The sequence below is a fragment of the Desmodus rotundus genome, chromosome 7 (genome assembly GCF_022682495.2).
Source record: "Desmodus rotundus isolate HL8 chromosome 7, HLdesRot8A.1, whole genome shotgun sequence".
Taxonomy (NCBI): Eukaryota; Metazoa; Chordata; class Mammalia; order Chiroptera; family Phyllostomidae; genus Desmodus; species Desmodus rotundus.
The window spans coordinates 28,917,743-28,933,611 of record NC_071393.1 but is presented as its reverse complement, the minus strand read 5'-3'; the positions used below and the strand labels follow the sequence as shown (position 1 = coordinate 28,933,611).

Below are 15,869 nucleotides of genomic sequence, written 5' to 3'. Positions count from 1 at the left end.
TGGGATGATTTCTAAGAACTTCAGACATTGAAGGTGCTTCCTTCTCTGACCTTCCTCCTCCCTGCTTGAGTTCTGCATGATGGGACTTACTATTGAAATCTCTCTCTCCCTTTCTTAGGTCTTCTGGTGCTCAAAGATTCGTTTCCATCTGAGGTAGGCCTCCCGCTGCTAGAACTTTCTACTGGGTTTTCTCCCTCCCAGGAGCAATAGAAAGACAGCTGTCAAGGAACCTTGTGGATACCCGGGACTCCACAGAACTGTACTCTGCCCTTCTACGGGCCAGCTCTTTGGATTTCTTCCCGCTCTGCTTCCAAAGCTCCCTGTCCTGGGAGTTGACCTGTGCCTTTCTAACTGTCCCTTTCCAGAACACATCCACCTGCACCCGGGAACGCTGCTGCACCTGAGAGGCTGGAGGCTCTGAAATACCAACGGATAAAGAAGCCCAAAAAGTCATCCAAGGGCTCTTCGAAGTCAAAGAAACGATCCGGTAAATGGCAGGAAGCATCTTGCTCCTCTCTTTCCACCTTGCCTGCCATTATTATGGGATTGTTTGGTTTAGGGTTCAAGTCTTGGCTTTTTGTTAGAATTTAATCTATGGGTTATCTCATTCTTTGTTTCTCTTTAACACTGATTTTCAATTAATACACAAATATAATTTTCATGTAGAAAATAAGAAAGATAGGGTTAAAATCTCTGATTGTCCCTCCAATTCTGTTTGCTCCCACCTGGGAACCATTCCTCTCCGTGGTTTCAAGAACCTTTCTGTTTATACACCTTTAGAAAAGATATTATATGGTTTTGGTGTATTTTTAAACAACATAAATAGTATCTTAGTTTTTTCCATTTTGCATTATGCCTTGGGAATACTCTGATTTCCTTATACGTTTCCTCGGTATCATTTCAGGCCTTCTAGCTGGACACGGGAATTACGGGGGTCTTACTCAGCGCTCAGCGGACTTTGTGGCATAGACCTAGCTTCTGCAGGTAGCCTAGGTTTTTCTTGGAGAGCGAGGTCTCATTTTGTAAAAAGGACACCTCTATCGCATCATGTCTACTGTTTACCCATCAGTAATAGGTTGCTTCGAAGGTGGTGTAAAAACAGTTCAGCCCCTTTGCAGACATAGAACATTCCTTAATATTTCCTCCATACTCTCATTTTACCAGGGGTTTAAAGAATGTGACAGGCTGTCAGAGAAGACTGCTGGACAGCGTTTCCTTTCTGGCAGCTCTTTAGTAACTATTGTACAGTGACTTTCTTTAGAGACTGGGTTATATGCAGGGGAGAAGGTGAGGACTCATTTCTCACTTAGCCTTTGGGTGGTGCTAGGACCTTGTTAGTTTATAGATGGGAATACTGAGGCAGAGAACAAGAAATGAAAACTTCAGAGTTTGGGTGGGAAATTGGAGCCAAGAGCTGAATTGTCAACTTATGTAAGCTCATGTCAGCTAAGACCTTTCTTATCTATCTATCTATCTATCTATCTATCCATCTATCTATCATCTGTCTTTTTTTTTCCCCCCAAAAGGCACAGTAGGTGCCCATCTTCTCTCTTGCTCTCTTACAGCGGTCCTGTGCCCTGGTATGCTGACAGCTCCCCCATGTCTGTAGCCCAGACCTCTTCCATGAGCTCCCGTCTCATACTTACAGTTGCCTGCTAAACATGAGTTTGGATGCTTTGTAAGCCTTTATAATGCCCAGAATAGCGATATTGATTATCGTCTCCAAATATGCTTTTCAGTTCATTCCCAGTTTCATAAGTAGCACTGCTACCAACCCAGTTGCTTGGGCTACTCCACCTTGATTCTCCTTTTGCTCTGACATCTTCCACCCAATCCATTTGGTCAGGCCTATTGGCTCAGCTTTGAAAACAAATCCTGAATCTGACCCACTTTTTCCTGTCTCACCCACGAGAAGTAAATTCTGACTCACACTCTCTCTCGCCTTGACTGTTGCCAGAGCCCCAAACGGGCCCTCCAGTCTCCATCCTGATTCTTTCTACAGCATGTTGTGCACACAGCAACCAAATCATCTTTAGGAAATGTAGGAGCATGCCCTCCCCTTTGGTCTGGGGCATATGTGCACACACAGGTGCACACACACGCACACGTCTCATTAAAGCCTTCCGGAAGCTTCCCACCAAAACCAGAACAGATTTTGAACTTCTTAGGATGCCCTGTCTGTCTGTCCTGACTCAGTTCCCCTGCTTGCTCTGCTTCTGCTGAAGCGGCCTTCCTTCCATCTCTGGGACGTGTCGCTCTTTCTCTGAGCTCCTGGCTTTCGTATCTGACATGCCTTCTGTTGGGAGCTCTCTGCCCTCAGACCTTCGAAGGCTCATGATTCAAGGTGACTCAAGTTTCTCTTTCAGAGAGTAGCAGTGTCTCAGTCACAGGCTCTCTCATGACCCTATTTTATCTTTTTTTGTAGCACTTGCAGTGCCTGAAATTTTATTTCTGTAGTTTTGACGTCTGTACAGTTTGTCTCATCCTCCTCACCTCTGCATTAAAAGTAGATCTTGTAGAAAGCAAGGACTTTGTCTGTATCCCCAGAAGGGCTGAGGGGCAGAGAAATGCCCCTGGACATCCAGGAATGGCCAGGCCTGACTGTTGCATGTGACTGAAATTTTGTGTAAAATCCATCATTGCTTGAAGGGAAGGATGGAGGATGGAAAAAATGTGTTCAGTCCCAAGCCCAGCACTGAGTAGTCAGGAGGTGCTAAAAAGGGCATATTAATATTTCCCTAATGAAAAGAAAAAATAAATATTATATAACATGTTAAATAAATACATTTAATATTAAATAAAAGATAAAGTATACATATTAATTGACCAGATCCACCTCACCTTTCTGACTCTCGTGAGAACCAGGGGAGCAGACGTGGGGTGTCGGTGGCCTTGGTGAGGAGGGTGGCTTTTCTGCTGCACTTTGCTCTGGTCTCCTACACATGCAGGTGACCCCTTTGTATAAGACCAGAAACCCAGAACCTGTGCCCCGGCAGATGAACAGGTAAGTGTGAGGCTGTGGTCTTCCTTGTCACCCACTTTCTTTTCTTTTCATCTCTTTTGTGCGCGTGTTCCACCTCCCTAGACGGTCCTGCCTCCCAGGCTCAGCAGCTTCCAAACTCTCAGGTTCTGTGGCCCGATGAAGCTGTCTGCCTCCGAAAGAAGAAGAGACATTCTCGGCCGGACCCCTTTGCCCGCCTGTCAGACTTGTACCATCGCCAGCTTCCAGAAGACCAGACGGCGATCCTCAACAGCATGGATCACGACGACCCCGGCCATGCCACTCTGCTGTGACGACGCGACTCTTAAGTGCCCCCTGAGCGAGAATGCTAGGCTGTGGTCCAGGGAGGGACGCGTGGGGACGGGCGCTGGGGCCTGACCTGGCCGGTTGTTCTGGGCTGCTCAGACCTTTGTTCTGCCCGTTTACACTGCAGGCAGTGCCACAGTCTCCTCCAAGCCTGGCCGCCTGGCCTCCTCTTCAGGACATGGGTGTGGGGAGACCTTTCAGCTGCGGGTGGCGATCAGGAGGTGAACTGGGCACAGGGGGATGTCTGCCTCCTCCCCACCGCTCCCCTCTTCACGAGATTGATTTTCTCACCTGGTCAAAGGTCTTTGGCAGTGAAGAGGAAAGAGATGGCTTTACTGCTCTCTGCTTCTGCTTCTGCTTCAGTTTTTTTAAGTGCTGGGAGAGGGCTAGACTTCCATCCCACCTTCCAAACTCTACATATATATAGATATAGGTACAGATGCATAGGTATGTAGTTTGTGGGTGTCTCTATGTGTATATATATGTACATTGAAGCAAAGTACTGTTTATTTCTGTGGTCAGCGAGGAGGAAGAGGGCAGCCGTCCTGTGGGCTGCGTGAGTAGGGCTGGCAGAGAGCTGGTCGGGTGCCCGGATTTCTGTCTCAGGGGTTATTCTTCCTGAAACAGGATTCACGCCTTCTCAGCTGAATTCACCATTTGACTCACTACCTTCTCCCATCCAGAGCAGGAATGGGGGCCTGTCATGCTTTCCAGCTGCCTGCTATGGGGGTTCAGCAATGCGTTACCACAGAACTAAACACAAGCCTCTATTTCTTGGTTCCTGGGTGAAGAAGGGGTGGTGGGCAAAGGGCCACACTGCATCGTCCTCCACAGTCTGGCTCAGAAGTAGAGGCTGCTTAGCAGCAGGGCTGAGAAGCAGGCCCTGAGGCGCAAATTTAGCTCACCCATCAGTCCCTCTGGTCTGGCCAGTGCCGGAGCCTTGGGGCCACAGAGCCCTCCATTCCAGAGCCACCTGCGCTGAGCGCCAAGCTGCCGCTGCTCTATTTATATCCCGCCTCTGGCTCGGCACCCTCTGGAGCGCTGATCTGAGGCTGCTGACTGGGTTCTTCCTTTCCTTTTGTGGGAGCTAATTTCCTAGATTGATTAATTGCCACTTGTGGGGAGCCTGCTGGCGCCTCCTTTCTATGATCTCCACGTGCTGCCTATAGGCTCTTCCCTGCCATGGGCCTCCTCCACCCTGTGGACCACGCCTCCAACGGAATGGGGTCAGACAAGGCTGAGATGCCTCAGACGTCTGGGTTCTGGGGGTGCTCTGGACCCCCTCACTTCCCCTGGTTCCATTTAAATGGGACTGGCTGAGGCATGGGAATGCAGGTGGAAGGGGTGGTAGGTAGTGGCATGGGCTCTGAGACTTCCTCTGCCAAGATCTTGTCCTAGTTCCAACTATTAGCACCCAGAAGCATCTGTGAGGTCATCTTAAAATGACTGAAGATGTATCTCTCTCTTCCAGTAAGATAATGGTGCTGCCCCAGTGCAGACAGAAGGCCGTGAGGGTGGATGGGGTGCACCTGGTTTCTCTTCCCTTCTTGGCAGGAGCCTGCTCTTCTCGCTGCTGGGGAATCGAGGGGGCTATCAGGTTCCTTGAAGTATTTCCTTCTCGGTGCTGCTGTCTTGGTGGGTTTGGGGACATCTACCTCTCCTCAGTCACCTGCTGAGACATTGGCCAAGTGGCAGCACTGGGAGCATCTGTGAGTCTCATGGCCCTGTTGCCAGTGGCTCTGTCCTGTGACCCAGGGCAGGTGGAAGCTGCCCCTTGCTGGGAGCTCCCATCTTGGGAAGGAGCTCTTCTCTGCCACACAGACCCCAGTGTTTCTTTCCTCTTGCCTAGTGCATGGGGGCCAATTCCACCGATGGGGTTCTGCCACATAAGTCACACGGCCACAGCTCATTTGTGAATGTGACAGAGTTGTGGTGAAAAAGGGGGAGAGGGGTGGTTTTTGGCCTTCATATTGCCAACCACCTCCTCTCTCTGGGGCTGGGCCTGTGCCCTCAGAGGAGGACCAGGACCTTCCAGCTAATGCACTTCTCTGTGCATCCAAATCCACTTTACTGCCAGGCGACAGCTCTGGCGAAATGGAAGAGCCAAGGTGGGGTGACTGTCTTCTTTCCTGAGGCAGCACGTCCTCTGCCACCGAGCCCCGATCCATGACTCGCTGAATACCTCTCCTAGGGCACGTGGGGCCTCCCTGGGTCAGTTGGTGGCCTCTGTCTGTACTCTCACGACGTGCCATTTCTCACCCCGGGCCAGATCCTAGCTGGAATGTGAATGTGGGATGTCAAGGGTGTGGGTCTTCAGGATGAGTGAGGTCAAACTTTCTAAGCCCTGTGTTTGGAATTCTAGGCTCTTCAGGTTATGAAAGGAGAAGACGAGGTGGAAGGCTTTGCTTTGTTAGGATGTCACACAGGGCCCAGAGCCAAACCCTGGGCTGAGGTGCCTCAGACTACAGCTGTGCTTTCCCGGGGGACCAGCAGTGAGCTGTCGCCAATGCTAACAAAGGCACTGGCTCCTTCCTTCTTTTCTTCCTCTGGCCACACCCCTTACCTCAAGCACATCAGACCAAATGGTTGGAGCAGTGCTCTTTCCTGGCTACTGGGTGGCAGCTGTGCTGGGCATGCCCAAGGCTGGGGAAGGACACTGGCCAACCTCTCTGAATGGCCTCAGACTCATTTCTCCTCCCAAGAGGGCTTCCTTCTTGTGACAGTGTCTTGAAGGCCAGCAGCCTTCCTACACCCCAGGGAGCTATTTCAGTTCTTCCTTTAAGGACTGTGTTGGAAACTGACAGAATACAGCCCCCTCTGTCCATGTGATGGAGGGTTGAGATGTCACCGGCACACGCTTCAGTGCTGGGTGTGTGCAGGTGTGAGGGTGTGGCTGTGAATGTGAGCATGATGAGGGTGTAGCCATTTCTAGGGACCAAATGTCCTTTGTACTCTGCCGCTGAACAATTGCAACAAGCGCTATTAAGCTTCCTAGGACTTTCACGCTCCACTGTGTGGGAGATCAGGTGTCTTCCAAACTTCCCCTTTTATGGTCTGGTATCCTTGCTGTAGAAGTAACTCAGATGAAAATCTATTGCTGGGTCTCTGTCTTTTGTCTGCTGCTCCATTCTGCGTCTTAACTGGAAACTTTGGCTGTTTCAGCTGTAGGTGATTTCCTAGACCAGGAAAAGGGTCAATGCTTCTAGAAAGAGCTTGAACACTTAGGGAGATCTGAGGCTGCAACCGCCTAGGGAAAGAAAATGGAGAAGGGGATATGGAGCAATATGGAGAAGGGGAGTCGCGTGTCTTGACAACACTGAGTGGGATTCCTGGCAGGCGTGGGGTCATGCATGTGGGTGGATGTTTGTGGCCCCGCCCAGGCTGTGCTGGGGAACCGCCACCATAACTGCAGTCTGGCTCCCCCGCAGCTTTCCTTGAGAGATGGAGGCTGTGAGGGGCCTTCTGAGGTTCTACTTTCTCAGAAGGAAGGCTGCTTCACCCCACTGGGCTGGCAGTGTCTGTGCGCCCCTTTGAAGTGGGGCCTGTGTCCCCCTGATCATGCTCCTGGGGTAGGGGTGGGGGGTCTCAAGCAGGGGTGGATTGGGGTGAGAAATTATTAATATTTTAGTATTTTCATATGCTGGCTGTCTTTATTTTTGATTTGGGATCTAAAATATTTGGGGTTGAACTGATTTCGGTTGTTTTCCTGTGCCCTTTTCATGCACAGTAAATGAGTAGAGTTAAGACGGGAAATTTTCTGACTAGGCTTTTTTTTTTTTTTTCCAAAACAGCAGAAGAAACAGACTTCACAGAGTATCAGGGCAACTTTGCCACTCCCCAGGACTAGAATCCAGGGCTGAGATATGGAGGACTAGGGCTGTTTCTTCCAATGTTGTTAGAAAAAGCCTTTGGGGGCTTGGTGTGGGTTGGGAAGAATTGTACATAAAGTACATTTTATTATTAGGCAGAGAAACATAAGAAAAGAAGAGCTCATGGTTAATCTTGGGCTTGCTTTGCTTGCATGTAAAAGACCTTTGGGGGCCCCACGGGGATTGCTGGGGAGCAGTAGGACGGAGTCAAAGGCACAGATGAGCAGCACACCTGGGGAGAGTGCACGTTCTCACTGGACCTTCTCGCCCAACTTTGTCTTCCTCTGTCTCCAGAATAAAGGGAGGCAGGCTCAGCAGCCTGGGGGCTCGGGCCTGTGGGCACTTAGGGCTGTGCTTCTTGCTTTGGGGAGACGACCCAGGGGGTGTGCTAATATCCAGATCAGGAGTCAATAAGGTAATTGATGGAGTGGGTATTTCAGGAATGGGAGTTAGAGCAGAGAGAGGAGGTCAAGTTCTTTTGCCAGGTGTCTATAAGGCTGGAAGGTACATAGAGAATTTGGTGAGTCATTGAGTAAAAAGTGGAGATCTGGGGGTAAGACAGTGAGACCAAAGCCAGGGGACATCCAGGCTTCCTCTTCTCTTTGGGGTACGTGGTAACTTAGCTACCCCTAAGGGTGCAGGATGCAGGTTGGAGGTCATCCCAAGAAAAGGAAGAGGAGCGATTGCCCTGGGATGGGGGCAGGCTCAGAAGGGGTGGCAGTGAAGATCATTTGGGGGCAGCTATGGGAGGGAGACACTGTTATTGCAAAAAGACTCTGGGGTTGGGGTCTTGGCACATAGGCCCAGACTGGATCTTGGAAAAGGTCTTGCTTCTTAGCTAGATCTCCTTGCTTCTTCTAGGATTAGCCTATAACACTAAGTGCCCAAAGCAAACAGGGACATATTTTTTTGTGATGTCTTTCAACTTTATCTCTTTGTTATTGGGGGCTCCTCAGGCCCCACGATAGGATGCTTGTCTTGACAGCCCCAGGCTGGCACGATGAGCTCTGGCTGAGGAGAAGGAAGGACCATTCTGTGCATGTTGTGTGTCTGTGTTCTCACGGGCGGAAGTGGCAGGTGGCCTTGTCCTCCCCTCCCCTGGTCTGAAACTGGTCCTGGGAACCTGTTGCCGGTGATGAAGGGAGGGACTGGGGCTTGGCTTTTGCATTTATTAACCTTTCTTCCTGAGTAGAGACTGCCTTCAGACCATGAAGCCCCACAGCGGCTTTACACCCGGAAGTTTTTTCCCAGTTTCTCTTTCTTTGTTAGGTTAAGGCCACCAGTCTGGTTGACCTTGGTGGGGAAAAAGGTTAACCCTTAGATCATCCTAGCCATGCCTCTGTCCTCTCTGATCTCTCCAACTCTGCCTCCTTTTTGATCAAGAGGCAGAATTCAAAATCTCTTCTTTAGAAGAAGTCAGTAAACCAAGAATCAAAGCCCAGATTGGACTTAAGCACTCCTAACAACTAGCTGCTTGCTTAGGGGTATCTAGTACCACCCAGCCCCCGACTGGTCCGGTGTTTTAGTTCCGGGCCTTCCTGTCTATACTTTCAAATAAGTTTTTCATGAGCAAAAAAAAAAAAAAAAATCCCCACCAGATGTTTTGTGTATTGGGTTGTTGAGAGGATAGAAGCATTTTCATGACCTTATTTTTAAGCTGATAGAGTAGTTCCTAGTAGATGAGTCTGATCTAAAGACACTCCCATACCCCAAGGGTTTCTGGGTAGGATAAGGAAAAATTAAGAATTAGTGCAAATATCATTAATGGCTGGCCATGCCTTAGAGAAGGACGAGTCAGAGTATCTTGATTTCTAAATATTTTGGTGGAACAGCAACCAGCAGTTGGAACCACGTGGAGTTGCCCTTCAGTGGTGGTCTGCAGTGGTCTTCAGGGTTTCTGGAGAGAGCTGATGACATAGTTGTCAGCTTTGTGCGGCTGGCCAGGAGCACTAGATTGGGGAATTCAAGTGGCACAAATTTCTGTCCCTGGTCCCTTGGCTCTCTGCCTTTCCTATGCCACTAGATGGGGACATGGATGGTTCTCTGGGCCTCGGAGAAATGTACTCCATCTCCCCCAGGCACTGGGTTTCCTGGGTTTATTTTAGGAACTAGGGCAAGCTCTTTTCCTTCAGCCAACATACATACCAGTTAGGTTCCCTTCCCTTCCTTACCCCACTTACTTACAGCTCCAGGGATCTTGAACTTGTGCATGGTTTACCATGGGGAGATGGTTGGGTGGGGCACGGAATCCGGGCAGGGAGAAAGGTTGGGCTAGGGAGGGGGGATTTGCATTTTCAGCCTTACTAATACCGTAAGCATGCTTTTGGGCCATGTGTGGGGTCTTCACATGTGTGTCAGGAAGGGGAAATGCCAACTCTCATGTTGGTCATGAGGGCTTAGGGCCTTTTTGCTTCCTTTAGGTTAGGGCACCTAATGAAACCTTGTTTCCAGTGGAGGAGAGTAGACATTCTCACGGTCATGTTCAATCCTTAGAAGGGGAATTGTCAATCACTCTATCAGTGCATATTTATGTTGCCTACTGCAAACAATCAGAGGTCTGTCATGAGTAGACGGTGTCCTGTCTGGGTCTGGGAAATAGGGTTGTCTCACCTGTCCTGCTCCAGTGACGAGGTTCTCAGTCTGGTCTCTAAGCCCCAGGCAGCTTCTATTCTGTGCTCCTTTCCTGGGCTCAGGAAGTAAGAGTGTGTGTGTGTGGTGTGCCTTGTGTGTGATAGTGTCTGTTGTAGGTGTTTGTGTGGTGTGGTGTGTGTACATGTGTGCTGGTGGTGTGTAGGGTGTGTGTGGGCTGTGCTGCGTGGATGTTTGTGTATAGTGTGTGGGTATTTGTGTGGTGGTGTGTGTGTGTGGTGTGTGTGAGGGGATTTGTAAGTGCACACTAATTCACCCAAGGAGCATCAGGCCTCTTTTTGGTTGACTTTCTCTCGTAGGCAACTTCTGTTTTGGGAGGAGGGTGAAGTTAATAATATACCACCTTTAGTGTATTTTTTACAAAGATTGTATATAAAATTATATAAATATATATAATTGTTCTATTTTAAGGAGACAGGGGAACTTCTGTAAAGGGCGGGTGGGCACAAGCATCAGATGCAATAGTCATGAGTAGGAGGCTTCAGCCACATGAGACACTGGGGGAGTGGGAAATGGGAGGGCAGGAGCCTACGGCCGGGCCAGAGGGGTGGGGGCCATTGCCCTCAGCACACATATATACTTAGAGAGAAAACCTATATAAAGTCTAGCTAGCTAGCTTATCTATATATCTATATATCTATATGAAGTCATAGTTTGCTTTATTTTTGTACCTGTGCTTAGAGATGTTTGGAGCAGGACCGCCTTCCCAGGTGGTCTGGGATACTAGCTCATGCCTTGATGCCCCTCCTTCCCCATCCTTCCTCTATGCCTCTTCCTTGGAGACACTGTCTTCAGAGTTGCTTGGGTATTTCTGATGGAAATATATATATGTGAAAATGTTAAAAACAACAAACCATCCAAGTGAGCCAAAGGTGGTGGAGGAGCTGCTGGATCTAATGACTCCTTGACTAGGAGCCACAGTATTGCCACAGTATTTCTTGTCACTGGGAGGGGCCACTATGGCTTGAAAGCTTTGGCACAGGTGCTTAATAGTGAGGATGGAAGTTGAATTCATCCCCGTGTTGCTGTGGGTTGGTCCTCAGTTCCTCTGAAGGAATCCAGCTCAGCAGCATTAGAAGGAGAAAGTCAAGATGACTTCGGGGGCTTCCAGTCCCCATCCTGACTCAAGCACTCCTGGAGTGTGTGGTGGTGAGAGGGAGGCGTCCCGCGGTGGCTTTGTGAGGCTGATGTATGGACTCAGTCTTGGAGAAGAATACCCTGCTTGCTCTTGCTGCAGCTTCTTGGAACCAGTATGAATGTGGTAGCTAGTAGAAATATATCATATATGCTTTTGTTCAGTTAGCATTTTATTTGGAAAATGAGGTGGCATTGGAGATGGGATGGTCCAATCCGGGGACACCAAGTGGAGGGTGAAGAGTGAGAGAAGAACTTTGGGCATAACGGGGAGGGTGGAGCCAGGTGGAAACTCCTCTGGCCCTGGCCTAGGGTGTAGGGAACTGAACAATATAGAACTGAAGACTTTGCCCCTGAACTGGGGATTCTGGGGAGTGGGAGCTCCCTTGTATTTGAGTGGGAAACTTGCTGTGCCCTGCAGAATACCTCTCTGAGAATCCCAGACCTCACGGAGGCTGCAAAAACCACACACCTTGAAGCCTCAGCAGGCCCCCCACCCCGGGATGCCAGCCCTTTCTTCTGACTGGCCCAGAGCTGAGAGTGATGCCTTTGAAGGTGGCACAGGGCCAGATGGTGTGGGAGAGGCTCATGGGTGCAGTCTGTGGTCTCGTCATGCCTGTCAACTAAAGAAAGGCCATGTTGACCCCTCCTCCCAGCCAAAGTGGCATGCTGTCCAAGAGCTTTTGTCTCATGGGGTTTGATCATTAGAGGAAGGAACCCAGATGCCCCAGCCACGGGCAGGGCTCTTTGAACATTTTTGGGCTTTTACGGGAAGAGTGGCAAGGGTAGGGTGGAGCTTGTGTCTGATTCCTGATCCTTCGGCCTGCACAATGAAGACCATATGGATCACTGCCCTTCACTCAGGCACTGTTCTTGGGCCCCTGGAATTACCTACTCAAAACACTTACTGCCTTCCATGGGCACTCAAGGAAAGCTGGGTCTTGTCCATGCAGTATGGAAGGGCTCCAACACTGGGTCCAGGTGGCTGTGTATCCATCCTTGGGTGTGATTAATGTGTCCTGCAGTCCTGGAGGCCAAAGGAGGATTCAGCCAGATGTTTCTTACAGATTTTTTTTAGGGAGGTTGAGCAAGAGAAAAAGCAGCATATTCCTTGTCCCTTCCTGGTTTGCATCCCCTTCCAACCTGCCAACGCTTCAGCACAAAGGAGGCTTTCCATTTCCTGTTCTCTTGGCGCCCAGAGCAATCCTCCTGTCTCTCCACACACCCTGTCCCACAGCCGGTACACATGCAACAAGTGGAATAAATGTCTTCAGCAGGACAGGTCCCCTGAGGGTCAGTACCTCCACTAGGTCTAGAGTTATTGTACACTCTGCTTCTGTTCACATTAAACCCAAGGCTCCATCCTCAGCAGCATGAAGGTATACGAGATCAAGAGTCACTGACCTGCACCCTCCCGTCCCATCTTTTAGCCTCCAATTGGGCTCTTCAGTTATATGAGGAGAAGTGAAGACAAGAGACATAGCGCCTGCCCTGAAATGATGGAGATGTAATCAAGGGGATGTAATCCTTATCTCTGCCCTTTCCATAATCCTGGCCACAGCCCTCAGAGAGATGGTGAAAGGGTGGACACGGGAGAGGAAAGGGTAGATAGCCCAGCAAAGGCACAAATGGACTGAGATCTGATTGTATTTGGAGCAAGCAAAATTTCCTGTCTTTGAACCTTTCAGGTAAGGGTCAGGTAGGGGGGATGGGTGCTCTGATTGAGCCTTGGAGGCCCACAGTGACTTCCAGGAACACGAGCCGTTCCGTAAGCCTGTGCCATACTTTCTGGCTCCCATGCAGTGGGATTGTTGGAATTTTTGCTACCTCTGTCTGCTGTATGGAAGGAGCATTTGGAGCAAACAGATCCACAGGGAGCTGCTCACCCAAGGGTCATGTGGGCCCTGTCCTTTGCCCTATTACATTAACCAGGAGCTTGGGGAAGAGGGGTTTGTTCGTGGCTCTTTGGCTTCTTGCTAGGCTCTTTCACTCCTGTTTGCCGTCAGTGTTCGGGGGAAGCCACTGTGGACAGTGTGAGAGCAGGATGAGGGGAGCCGCGCACATCCCGTCCACGAGAGATGGCGGAGACACTGGAGTGCGGGTCTCTCCGGGTGTTCAGCACCCAGGGGCAGGGAGGGAATGCCTCATGGACCCATCTCGGTCGCTGGAACTGCAGGCTGAAGTGTCACAAGCAGAACGGTTGGTTTAGTAGAGAATAGCAGTTTAAAGCTCCATTTACTGAGTCGTGCACATCAACCTCAAAAAACCTTAACGTCGCTTTTGGATTTAATTTCCTAACTGCCGTCTGTGGGGCCAGAGGTCGAGGGCACAGATGGGATGGACTTGTACCAGGTGCTCCTTTTTCACAGCACTGATTGGAGGGACCACATCCTGTTCCTGTCAGCGACGTCTGGCTCCTTTTCTCTTCAACTTTTCCTCTTGTCCCAGGAGAAATCTGTCATCCTGGATGTAATCTTCCACTGCACGCCTGGAGGCAACTTTGTATGAATGGCTTTCCCCCATCTCACCCAGTGGTCTGTAGACACAGATGGGGGTTGACTGGGCAGTGTGGACAGGGAGGGGCTTCTTCTGCGCCGCCCAGGGCCCCTTAAAAACCCATACCTCTAGAAGCCCAGTGGCCTCTTGCATTAGTTCTTTTCTAATGAGTCGGGATATGACTTCTCAGTTTCGTCCTGGGAGTTCTTGCTCTCATTTCGAACTCTTTCATTTCCTTCTCCACCTTTCTTTGGGGGTTACCCTCCATCCATGCCAGGTCTTCTGAAGACCATTCAAACTCATTTCCATTTCTTGACTGTCAAGTATTACAACATCACTGCGCTAGGGTGCTTTATGGTGCTGTTCTTGAAGAGGCCAGCTGGACTGAACCTCCTTTGTCCCACTGGTTCCTTAAAATTTGCTGTATTTTGTCTTTTATTTGATTTTTTTCCCTAGGGGTTTGGGGTGGGGGGCTTGGGGGTGGCTTTTGTGTTTTCTCTCTTTTCTGTCTGTATGGGCTGGTGAAAGTCAGTGTCCCAGGCAGCTGACCCATGGCATTGGTCAGCTGACTTTGGTTAATTTAACTGTTAAAGACAGACCAACACATTGTACAGCTGCACACAGAACACCTTTGAGTGTGAACTTAAATGGCAACTAGAGGCTTACTATTTGAACTTCAGGTATGTAACTGAAAAGTAAATAAAAACACTATTTTTTCAGTAAGCTTTTTTTTTCTTCTAAAGGACAACTTAGAAATCAAACTATAAGAACATTGAATTGGTGCTGTACCAAAGCCTTATATGAACATAGTCTATACTCTGTGTAACCTGTCTCTGGCGAGCTCCCTGCTCTATCACCCTCTTCTCAAAGCCTGGGAATGCCAGCGGGTGCCAAGCCTGGGCCTGGGTCTGGGAGACCTGTGGCCAAGGGAACCCCTTGGAGCGGAGGATGATGGTGAAGATGGGACATTATTCTGCTTCCCGAGTGGACTCTGAAAGGAAAGCAGGCATTTGTGAGTATGTGTGTGCATGTGTGAGGGCTGGTGTGTGTGTACACACGTGTGTGGGTGTCTGACAGGTACACAATGCCAAAGTGAATGCACTAACTGGGGGCCCGAGAGGGAGACCCAGGTTGGCTCTGGGTGTGGGGCGGTCATGGTAATGAAAGGGGAGCGTGTTTACCCCCGTGTTTCCTGTCCCCTGCACTGTCCTCGCTGTCAGGAAAGGGAAGTGTGTGGAAACAGCTACACTTTCCACTAGGTGCTTTGTCCTCAGTCTACAAACTCTTAAGCATTTATAAAGGGCCTGTCCAAGAGGCAGCCTCCTCCATCCACCAAATCGCAGGCTGTCAAGACAGGGAGGAACCCTTCTCCTCAAACCTTGCTGGCTTTCTTGGGAAAGGGGCTTCCTCCCACAGTGACCCTTGACTTCCCATTCCTGGGTCTGGGCTTGCTCTACCTGCTGCCCCACCAGGTGGGCTCCTGATTGGTGGTCCTCACCTTCTTCCCGATCAACAAAGAAGACCGGAATGCAGATGGCCCCTGAGCCACGCCTGCTCTGTGGCCCTAAGCAATAATGCCTTCCCTGGTTACCAAGGACAGTGACTCCTTTGGCCTTAGTCTCTTGCCAGTTAAAAGCTGAGTGACACCTCACCCTCAGTTAGGGAGAGAATGAGTCTGCAGCCTGCCATGGCTCAGGCTGCGTGCCCGGCTCCACTCGCTGGTATTTTCAGGCTTGCCGGCTACTAACCAACTCATTGCCAGTAACAGTGCATGTTCATAGAGTGAGTTAAAAATAAAACAAGCAAACACATACATAAGCAAACAAACGAAAAGAGAAAAAAAAGGCACACCACATGACAAGATGTGTAGCCCCTGAAGGTATTCCTGGGAGTGTTGCAAGTTAAGCTGATTAAAAGAAATTTAGTATTTAATTGCTCCTCATGTAACATTAGTCTGCTTCAGAAATGTTTTGTATTTTGATATAAATAAACATTTGCTAAAAAAAAGTTTATTTCTAATTTTTATTTATACCTGATGTTATCTAATCTCACCTCTGGCTTAGGTCTCCATAATCAACCCATTTTAAAGTTGTGGCTCAGCATGATCCTGAAAGATGTTAAGGCTTGGCTATTATGGAACTACTCTTCATTCATCAAGCAAACCACAGTGAGGGTAAATTATGTGTTCGTCCACTGTTCCATTCACTTGGGACCCATCAGTGAACAAAATAGATAAGGTCCTTGTTCTTCTAGGGCTTATAGTCCAGTGAAAAGGAGACACACAATGAACAATCGTCGCAATAAGAAAATTGCGTAGACTAACATGGCAGTAAGTGCTTTCTGGACTCCCAGAGCAGGGTCGGGGCACCTGAAGGTGAAGGAGCCTGTCCGCTGCAGTTTAAAATAGAGCTCAG

The 15,869-nt window shown here is 49.4% G+C and overlaps 1 protein-coding gene across 5 annotated transcripts in view; it reads left to right on the top strand.

Annotated features, from left to right (window-relative positions):
• IGSF9B (immunoglobulin superfamily member 9B) overlaps positions 1-13,877 on the top strand; it is a 55,819-nt gene extending 41,942 nt beyond the window's left edge. For 3 of the 5 annotated variants that reach the window (XM_053928484.2, XM_053928485.2, XM_053928483.2), the window contains exons 19-20: positions 366-487; positions 3,086-13,877. In XM_053928484.2, the coding sequence (XP_053784459.1) occupies positions 366-487; positions 3,086-3,294 (331 nt within the window). In that variant the 3' untranslated portion in view covers positions 3,295-13,877. Of the gene's footprint in view, positions 1-365; positions 488-3,085 lie in introns of those variants that run through there. The other 2 variants (XM_053928487.2, XM_053928486.2) reach the window with 1 other exon arrangement.
• The last annotated feature ends 1,992 nt before the right edge of the window (positions 13,878-15,869 follow it).